At 41.1% G+C, this 10,620-nt stretch overlaps 1 protein-coding gene across 2 annotated transcripts; it reads left to right on the top strand.

The window, feature by feature from the left end:
- The first annotated feature begins 1,797 nt into the window (after positions 1-1,797).
- Positions 1,798-10,043, top strand: il2rb (interleukin 2 receptor, beta). 2 transcript variants are annotated; one of them, XM_016678358.1, is made up of 10 exons: positions 1,798-2,104; positions 3,381-3,464; positions 3,612-3,744; positions 3,887-3,953; positions 4,472-4,565; positions 4,718-4,866; positions 6,336-6,501; positions 6,612-6,720; positions 6,799-6,877; positions 7,501-10,043. In XM_016678358.1, the coding sequence occupies exons 2-10, from the start codon at positions 3,383-3,385 to the stop codon at positions 8,257-8,259; spliced, it is 1,638 nt and encodes a 545-aa protein (XP_016533844.1). In that variant the 5' UTR covers positions 1,798-2,104; positions 3,381-3,382; the 3' UTR covers positions 8,260-10,043. The 2 variants fall into 2 exon arrangements, with proteins under 2 accessions (XP_016533844.1, XP_007565740.1); XM_007565678.2 differs by having other exon boundaries at positions 1,799-2,104; positions 6,336-6,492.
- Positions 10,044-10,620: the final 577 nt, after the last annotated feature.

Here is a 10,620-nt window from a genome sequence, read left to right as displayed (position 1 = left end):
CATCACTATGGTCCTCTCAGCGGCTTTCCGCTTTAGGCACAGCGGACTCTGACCTTTGGGCGAGTGCTGCACGCTCTTCTTCTTCCTCCTCTCTCACCTCCTCCCTTTTGCACCATCTCCCCGCTTTGGCACCCCTAGCTGATGCCGACTGCTAAGTAGCGCCAGCCTCCGGCTCTGCGTACCCACTCAGTCAGACAAGCCGAGAGGCTGCTGACAGCAGAGATCAGACGGGTGAATGTTGCAACACTTTCTGCATTGTGTACATGAAGGCCTTGTGGTTTGGACTGTCTATGCAGTAAGGTATAGGGAGGAGTGTTTCACAATGGCCTTTCTCTGAACCTTTAGCCAGAGAGGAGCACTACAATCTTATCTAAGCATTTCTGGGTCACAGTCACGTCACTTTCATCTTGACATTTTGTTGCCGATGTGATAGTATCACGCCACACCATGTTGTCATCAAACTTTTTCTGTTGTTCTTCTACATATGGCTTGTTTTGCTCCTCATATGCCCCAGGTATTCATGCTCTCATTCCTTATTTTTCCAGAATTGTGAAGCAGGACACTGCAAAAATAAAGAAATCTTTTTGGTCTAGTTTCTAGTGTATAATATATTAGTACTTCAAATGAGACAAAACTAACTTACAACTAACAGTTAAGAAATATATAAGATCTTGTTTTTAGTAAATAATTTCTTAATCTTGATGAAAAAGTGAAAGTTTTTCACATTATATGCATTTTACATACCTTACATAACTTCTCTGAATTTCTTTCTTTTTCTTTTTAACGTATAAAACACTTAACAGAAAAAAGAGAAATAATAGAGAAAAATACAAGGAAGGCTGGGAGCCTAAAAGTAATAAGATTTTTTTTACCTATCTTTTTAACTTAGTGTGATTTAATTATGTTATCCTACAACCTGAGAAAATAATGATTTTTGGTACTACACAAAATGTGAAATGTTCTCATGTTATAAGTGAAATAATATGCCATATTGGTAGTTTATCATTGATATTAAGGGATTATTTACTCAAGACAAGCTCCTATATTATATATCTTGCTGAAAAGTTACTTGTAAGTTAGTTTTGCCTTATTTCAAGTGTGCTAAGATCCTATGCACCAGAAACTAGGTCAAAAAATACTTGGTAAGATTTAGGATTTTATGCAGCAAAGACAAGAAGTTTAAAATTGTCCTGCATTTAGCTCCATCCATCGTTGAGTTCGTGCTCCACTGCAGTGGACGCAGCTATAGGCCTGGTCGCTGCACTAAAATGTTTGGTGACCTCTGGTTAACAAGAAGGCTGCTTCCTTAACTGTCGACCTGTTTTCCTCTCACAAGCAACCAGAGTTGTTTATGTGCATCTGCAGTGGTTGTGGCTGTAACAGCAGCGGTTTTAAGTCTTTACAGCTCAGTGAGTTTCAGAAAGCGAGAGAGAGAGAGAGAGAGCGAGCGAGTGAGAGAGATCTTATTTTTAAATACTCCCCCTATCATGATTCTAAATCTGGTCGTTTTTGCCTCTCCACTCCTTTGAATCGTCTTTTTTAAGCCGGGTTTCGCTGATGCAAACCACTTCACAAGAACATGGAGTTTCTGTGCATACAGCCCCTTGTTTTACGTTGCAATTGAAACAGGATGTGGTGGTTCTTTGCGTTTCTTGCTTTCAGTACAATTATTATGACCTTAAAACATGTGATGGGGCCCAGGTATGGTGACTGCATGGCTGCTGCTGCTGCTGCTGCTGAGGGAGGAGGAGGAGGAAGAGGCGAGCAAAATAGCCCCACCAGCAACACGCAGCAGCACCTCCACCAAACCCGGCCCGTCCCTTCTCACTATCACTCACCGCTGTTGAAGCTTCCTGTAAGACCTGTGAGCTGTGGTTTCAAGTGGAAAATGTCACTGGGCACTTAGAAGAAAACAGAAAAGGGGCGAGAATGACGAGAGAGAGAGAGAGACAGAGAGAGAGGGAGAGCTGATGTAACAGTCTGTTCTAGTAGAGAGAAAGAGGTGCAGAAAGGAGAAATTAGAGAAAGCTAATCATCAGGCCAGAGGAGGACTAAGCGAGGATGTCATTCCTCTTTCCAACCACCTGCTATCAGGATACATAAGGTAATTTTTTAAATTTCTTTTCCCAACTCTGCTCGGGAAAATAACAAATATGCAAAAGCGAAAAGTCAAATTCAGCTTGTTTTCTGTGCAAATGTCTAAATAAATGCACTTATGACTTTTACAACACAACACCATGGTGTAGTTCTGGGTCACAGTGGTGAGATAACTCTTCTCTGTCTGCTTGACTTAAAGTGATGACATGTAGACTTTCCATTCATAGCCGATGGCATCTTTGTAAAAAAAACCCGACGCTAAATGATACTGAATGTAGTCCCTGTTTTTTATGGAGCGTGATGTTAATTGGTTTACAGTGGTAATACAGGATAAAGTGAGTCATTATAGTCAAGTTGGAGCTCTTTCTGTTATAGAAGACTTACAAAGTTCATTAATTTCATATGAATGTTTGATTTTTATTGCTCAATCTGAACCCATGGAATGTTTTTAAATACAACAATTGGTTGAACAACTGTAAATTTAATGCAGAGTTTCTCTAATGCACACAGAGTCAAATCTATATGAATATATATATATATAGATATATATCCTTTAAACCTCATGCCAGTATTTAGATAAATGAGGTCTGTGCAAGTTGGACATTTGGTAAAACCTTTACCAAAAGCTTTATGTTATTTTGGTAAAACTCAGTATTCTGTCCAGCAGGGTGAAGTTGTGGCTAGAAATACTAAAGATAGATTTAATGCCTGGCTTTTAAGATACGTCTGCACGTTTTTATATCGGGATGATGTCAAGTCCATTCCAGAAACTTGGTTTCGGTGCTGGTGCTGTCAGAACACCCAGGCGTGTCGAAGCTCCACTCTGACGCAAGCCGTCACCTCCAAGCGAAGGAAATGAGTCAGGATGCTTAAGAACGACTCAGGAATCACAGAGTCTGCTGTGAACTGGAATACACTGGCGCTTCGGTATCAGAACAGTCCACCATAGAATAGAGAGGCTACCAAACAAGGAAGATGTGACAGCTTACAAGCTGGACTGAAATTTGGTAAATGTCATCTTGATTGTTGTTTAATGATTTTTAAAGAGCGGATCATACGCATCATGCAAATTCTTGGCTTGTCCTCTCAGGATGACTGTTTTTGCTTTCTGCTGTTCCAGTATTCAGTCAAAAGAGCTCAACTTTGTGCTGACTTTGGTTGGTTTTGGTTAGGGGCTTGTTGGGGGGTAGGGGGGCTTTCAGGTTTCAGAAACAGGTTACAGAGAGAAACATTTCTTGTTTAGTCTCATTGGTATTCACCTGATTTCTGCCCTTCTTCTTCAGTCATGTCGCTGGCCGCGGAGATGCTGTGGTCCCTGTGGATCTCGATGGTTCTGATTCCAGCTCATTCTCACAAAGCCTCACCCAGTACAGATAATCACTGTTTATTTTTTATTTCTATTTCTACCAAAAATCAACAGATAAATAAAACTAAAACTAGTTCCTGCTTGAGCCTAATGAGAGTCCACTGCTCTGTTAGGACACCTTTCTAATCTCCTTGTTTGTCATCTCAAGGACTCGTCTGCACAAATGACTTAGTTAACAACGTCAGCTGCAGCTGGACCGGAGCTGGGCTTGGTTCTGCGGAAAACTGTTCAATTTCTGGAAAGAAGTTATTTTGGTCTAATGGAGAAGAGACCTTAGAAATGTAAGATATGACAGACATTTTCTGGAAAAGAGAACATTTCTGTGATTTTTCTTTTTTGTTTTGTTTTGTTGTGTTGTTTTTTTTTTTGCTGATTAAAGTTGAAGCTGTAAGTTTAATGTTTTTTTTTGGTTTTGTTTTCCAGGAAAAGCTGCAAACTGAAACAACATGGAAATTCTTCTCTGGGCTGCAGCTTTGTCTTTGAAAACACGGTAAGCAGTCTTCTAACTTTTTTACATTTTATCACATTATAGGGTAACACTTTATTTGAAGGGGGTGAATAAGGCTGACATGACACTTTCATTAACATGACATAACACCTGTCACGAACATGAATAAGCCTTCATGAATATTTATGACTGTTGTCATAAAGCGTCATTCGGTAAATTATGACACTTTTAATACAAAGTTGACATTATTCAAAATGTCTTTGTTATGACAACTTGACATTAACCAATAAATTATTACTGATATAAATTTGTTATAAAAGTATTACTGATTCCACTTTAAAAATTAGGTAACTTTATGTTATTAAAGGTAAAGTTTAAACAGCTTCATATTTAATTTCGCTGGAGTTTGTGTTGAACACAAAGCGAGGCCAACTTCCATTTTACAGTCATTCACCACTTTGTGTTGGTCAAACCCAACCAGAAGCTTGTGGTTGGAACCTTGAAAATCCTGTTCCTATCTGCTTATAAGTAAATTTTTTTGTGTGACGGTTTCTGCGCAGAAGTTCTCTGGTTATGACGTGATGCCAGGCATCTATCTGATATGTAACGGGACACAGGTGGAGACGATCACAAACTACAAACCAGGGGAACACAGTGAGCTGCTTTCCCTCTTAGCGCTTTCTCTCTCTGTCTCTCTCTCTTTCTCTCTCTCTCTCTCTCTCTCTCTCTCTCCCTGTTGTAGTCTGGCCTGAGGTATTTGTGCAATGGTTGGTTGAATCTTGTTTTGTTTGTCTGTGGACATACAGTTAAAATGCATCCTCCAGGAGCTCCTGGGATCAATATCACTGCCAATTTCACCGTGATATCATGGAGCCTGGGGGATCCTGTCTCAATGTATTTCACCTCTGGCTTCGACTTTCAGCTTCAGATCAAACAGAGACAACAGCAATGGAAGGTGAGAACATTCATACACGTTTACACTTGTTTGCATCTTGAAATCTGTTTATTTAAAAAGAAATATTGGGGAAAACTTGAGTAAAACTTACCAATGTGGTAGAAATATGACTTACGCAAGCTGAAGAGTCAAAGGTTTGTTCAGTCACTGTTTTGTCCAGATTTGTCAAAGTGTGCAATCGCTTTTTTCTTTGCTCAACCGAGATTCTCCGGGGGGGTGGGAGGTTCGATCCCATGTGAACCGATTCAACTGTTTGGGAACGGCGGCAAGGATACAATCTAAATGTTACTCTGGATTTCTTCTGATTTATCTCTCAAATTTCTGCATACAAAGAAAGGACAGAAAAAAATGAAAATCAACTGCTAAGGCAATGACAAGAACAGAAAATAAACCATTTTTTAGTCGTGTTCCTTCAGTTTTCACTGTTAGAAAGCATCACTGCAGCTTCGGGTGAGTCCTCTGTATCCAGGCTGATTTAGAAATAGCAACAAAAACGGAAAAATAATGAAAGTTCAAAGCTTCCTCAGGTATTAGTTTCTTACTTCAGCCGTTAGACGGTGAGGCGGCAGAAGTTGCCGGTTTGAACTCCTGCTCAGTCTGTTTCAGTCGTCGTGTCCTTGAGCATCATCAGTGTGTGATGTTAGTGTGTAGTGAAGTAACCTGGATGGCATAAAGTGGCACTTAGTGTTCACAGTTCCGTTACTTTTCCTGTCCATTCTGTTAATGTCCAAATGTAGGATGTTAGGGAAACATGGAACCTCAATATTATCGCTGAATATTATAGCGATCTCGTGCTACTTACTGTTAAGGAAGATTTCTATGAATTAGTTAATTTTGAAAAAGTTTGGCTCTCTCTCTTCATTTATGATCCCGGGTCCTCTCGCGGCAGCCACGTCTAGTCACTCAGAAGAAAACAGCAATGCGTGTTGACGTCACAGAATTGCAGTTTAATCCAATAGAAGACAACGCATAAAATCACAACAGAAACTACAGAACAGAGACATACATTCGTTTACCTGACATAAAAGGGAAGAAAGAAAGAAAGAAAGAAAGAAAGGAAGAAAGGAAGAAAGAAAGAAAGAAAGAAAGAAAGAAAAGCACCAAGACCCTCCAGATGACAGATCTCAACCTTATCTCTAAGGCAAAGTCTGGCTGTAGAGGATCTGGAATTTAGATTCCAGATTCCAGATTCCAGATTCTATCTGGAATCTCTATCTTTTGGGGCATGATCCATATCTCTTGACCATAGGCGAAAGCCATTTGAGAAAATGTGCTTCTTGTTATTCTTTGCAGTCTGCCAACATGTGAGTTTACTATAGTCTGATGCCGACACCTGTTGCTTTCACTTCCAGCTTAAACTGCAGCTTAAATTAGTGACTGTATGTTTTTGTGTGATGAAATGGGGTAGTGTTCACTTTCATGCAGCTGATATTGTCGTAGATCTGATCACTGACTTTAATATCTCTCAGGACTCCAGAAATATTTCCACAAGGGAGCAAGAGCTGAGGACTGAGGCGGGGAAACTAAAGGGCCGCTTGGACGCCAGAGTCCGAGTCAATCCAGTGGGAAGACCCGGCAGCCACTGGAGCGACTGGAGCCCGACAACATCCTGGGGGGATTTGAAAGGTGAAAAAAGTGAATTCATTCATTGACCAAAAACACAATTTTTTATTCTCACACCTCTCCTACAAGTTTCTTTCTATGGTTTCTAACTTGGGTTTGGTCAACTTTCTGTGTCTGACCAGGTCATTCACACTCGCCATCGGATCAGAACACAGTGAGGTGGAGCTTATTCTCCCTCGGCTTGTTTCTCGTCACCGTCATCGTTGTGTTGGCCCACTACAAGACCCGGGGGTAAGTAATTCACCATCCTAATAGGGTGTGTTGCCGTGTTGCCGTGTCTAAGCTAATACTGAGCTTGTTTTCCTTCAGGCTGCTCAAAGGGAAGCCGCTACCAAATCCCTCGGAGTACTTCCAAACTCTCCACACCGTCCACCAGGGAAATCTGAAAGTAATTATTATCTTCTCAATGCAATGACAGTGTCTGTGTGTGTGCTTACAAGAGTAAGACTGATTGAAACAGAAAAGGGAGAGCAGTCTTTCCTCCAGGGTTTAACTTTGCCCATCTTGTGATCAATGCTGTCCAGCTTTACTGTCTTTGCTGAAGGAAGGTATCCTGACATCGTGATTCAGCCGCTGCCATGTTTTACAATATGGGCGGTGTATTCAGGGTTTGAGTGCAGTGTTAGTTGTTTCACACACATAGTGTTTCGCAGAAAAGGCAAAAGTTGAACTTTAGTCCCATTTGATTGGGTGGTTGCTTGGTTCACTAAGTGGCTCGTGTCAAACTTTATAAAGGAAGTAAAGAGGATGAATGGGAATGAAAGCAAAACACTTATCAGGTTTTTGTTTATTTGAAAATAAAAGGTGTGATTTTCCTTTTAACTCATAATTATACACTATTATGTGTTGATCTCATGAAATCTGAGTAAACCACTCTGAGGTTTGTGGTTGTAACATCACTGAAATGTAAAAAAAAAAAGGTCCTTTTCAAGGCACTATAATTTCACAATCAACACACTAATGCGCTTTTGTCATCCCTGAACCTGAATTTGTTTTTTGCTTTCCCTGCAGGAATGGCTTAATCCCTTTTCAGGAACCCAGTCGTTCCTCGTCACCCCTTCGTGCGACCAAATCTCCCATGTCGTGGTGTGCGAGGACTGGAATGAGGCGGTGTCCTCCTCATCTCCGACTTCCATCGCCACAAGCCCCCTTCTTCACTTCCACAGATACCCCACTTCTTGCTCAAACAACAACGGCCTCATCTACAACTCATCGTCCCTGTCGAGCTTCTCAAATGTGGGTTACTTCATGTCCAGCTCCTCCGGCGGCGGCTCGGCTCGGACCGACTCCAACCCGGCTTACTTCGCCTATCAAGACAATTTCCAGAACGCTCCCCACATCCATGGCCTGCACTTCCCCCTGTGCGACCCCCTGGCTTCATATCCCGAATATGAGAGTCTGAAAAGGGAACCAGAGAGCCCCGACTCTGGTTTTGGCATCATGAAGGAAGATGAAATGAAAGAGACGTGGAGAGTGATTAGCAGGGAAGGGGAGGAGGCTCTGAATGACCATAGTTCCCCTCTTTTCTTTCTTCCTCTCCACCTTCCCTCTCGTCCTCCTTCTTCTCCATCAGCTCATCCCTCCACGTTGACGCAGCCATCTGAAAGCCAGCAGATGGAGGTTGCCGAGACAGACACAGGCAGTAGCTCAGCTGCTCAGCCTGTTGCAGGCGCCATGTGCAGATCCTCCTCTATGCCCGTGGAACCCTTCAGAACCGGCTACCTGACGCTTAAAGAGCTACAAATGACATTCAGTAACAAATCCATCTAAAAGCTGACCTTAGAAACTTTGACTCATCATTAGGAGGAATTCAAGAAGTATTTCTAAGGAGAGAAAACAGGGGGGAAAAAAGCCCAATTTGTCACAAAAATTCAAAAATAGACGCAAAGTAGTCTATCTACTGTCTACTACTTGAGGACAGTAAAGTGTACTTTGCTGCCCACGCAATTTTTTAAATCATCTGGTTGAGAGTGGTTTGGAGAAGAAGAAAGGAAGAAGTTTGTGTGGTTTATCTCAGATCTCTTAATCATAGAAAGCATAACTGACATAAACTTACTCATGACGTCCCTGTCTGATCTCATGGTGTCAAGAGTCCCTGAGGAAAGCCAGCCACCGATACTGCGGCCATTTTGCATTTTGCATCCCCAGTTTTTACAAATCTCACCCTATTTTTGTGTACTTGGCTTGCAAAATTGTATTATAGGTTGCACATATCATTTATATGATCTAACATGTGTGGGTTTTCCCTAACAACCTGAGTGTTTAGCAGAGACTGCACTGGCTGCTGCATCTCCCCATTCTGTCTGCGTCACATGGCCCGCTCTGCAAAGCAAACCCCTATAGGCTCATGAAGTAACAGAATGGATTTTTCTATTAGCTTTGTCTACACATGACTAACTAGAACGGTGACAAGTCACATCAAAACAGAGAGTAAACATGCTAATGTTAGCCTAGCACTACAGCTAACCTTTCTGGATAAAAACAAGGTCATCAGGAGCAAGATGTAAGTTTATTGAAGACTAACTGTGTGTTGAGTCACCTGCAGTTACAGAAATAAACAATAAAAAGATGCTTGTTCCCAGATGACGTGTTGGGAAATGATGGCGTTCCTCTGTTGGCGCAGCAACTAACTAGGACAAAATACATGCAGCTGTCTAGAAACACAGATATTAGAGGCTGCAGCATCATTTGTAAGTGTACCATGGGTTCGTTACTAACATAGACCATCTGCAGCAGACCCATGGTATTCCCAGGAGGTTGAGACCACAATGGTCCATAAGTGGCTCAAATCTGCAAATGCTTGAGACCTTCCCCACCCAAAAGACACCTATAACTACCTATTTAAATAGTTGAAACACCAAATGCACCTTAATATCCACTGATAAGCACAGTGGAAGCCATCTTAGCACTACTGCAGAAACCAACACCCACAGTGTTAATCGTCTTCAGCTCCAAGGAGAATGAATGAGGCTCCTGCATTGGGTTCTTACTAAATACCAGCCAAGAGTGTATCAAGAAGCATTGTCTCTTGGTGTTTCAGCTTCCCAAGCTTTGTTTGCTTTTGAATAGTTTGGAATGATCAATGAAATAATTGCAGTTTGGCAAATTTACTACGAATTTTCTGCGAATATTTTGGAATCACATTCCACAGATAAAATCTGCAAAAAGGTGAATATGCAAATCCTGAGCCACAAGTAGGGGTCCATTATAATACTGATAATGCATTATTGTAAAGGCTAGAAATGGCTTTTATTCTTCTATCAGACTGGGAAAAATCCTTTGTACTATTATATCAACTTTTTCTGTGGCTGCTTTTTTTTTCAAATATATAATATAGACGAGGTGATCTGAACTGTATTTCTCACATCATGAGAAATTTTTAAGATGGTGAAACCTAATAAATGAGCTGCTAGGAGCTGCATAGATGTAAGGGGAAGAAAAAGCTGATAAATCTGTGCTGGTTTAACTTCACTGCTAATTTTTACTGTACTATGTTGTTTGATCTGCATTAATTAGTTATCAAAGTTTATCCTCAATAAAGACAAATACAACAGTTGCTGTTGGTCCTGGTATAAATGGTGCCCTTGCTGAGATAATTCTTCTAAGCCAAACCAGTCAATATCCTACTGTTTTTCACAAATAGAGAGATTTGACCAAAGTTGCAGATTCAGAATGCTTTTATTGTCGTCATAGAGAAGTACAAGGAAATTTCGTTTCAGTACAGTCCGTCCAAAGAAAAGACAAACAACATTTGACGTGGGAAGACAGTGCCTGAGGGTGCATGGGAGGCACAACTCTTTTTGACAATTTGACATCAAAAAGCTTTTAAAGATGTTCTTGTTTTACAAATAGACCTTCCGTCAACCAATTGGGTCGGGTATGGGTGATGGTGCCAGTCTCCAGTATTGGCTGGAGGAGAGGCAGGGTACACCCTTGGGAAGTCACCAGTCAGTCACAGGTTATCAAACCAGATGCAGAATTTCACAACTCTTAAACGACATTTTAAAGGATCTCTAATAAGTTTAGAAAATTCATAATAATGTCAGATTTTGGCATTATTATGCTAAAATCTTTGACAGATTCCTTTAGAAAGCAGTGACATTATCTTTTTATCTGGCTATAAAAATCAGA

The sequence above is a fragment of the Poecilia formosa genome, unplaced genomic scaffold (assembly GCF_000485575.1).
Source record: "Poecilia formosa unplaced genomic scaffold, Poecilia_formosa-5.1.2 Scaffold182, whole genome shotgun sequence".
Taxonomy (NCBI): domain Eukaryota; kingdom Metazoa; phylum Chordata; class Actinopteri; order Cyprinodontiformes; family Poeciliidae; genus Poecilia; species Poecilia formosa.
The sequence above is the reverse complement of the archived record's forward strand: the minus strand, read 5'-3'. Positions and strand labels throughout refer to the sequence as shown.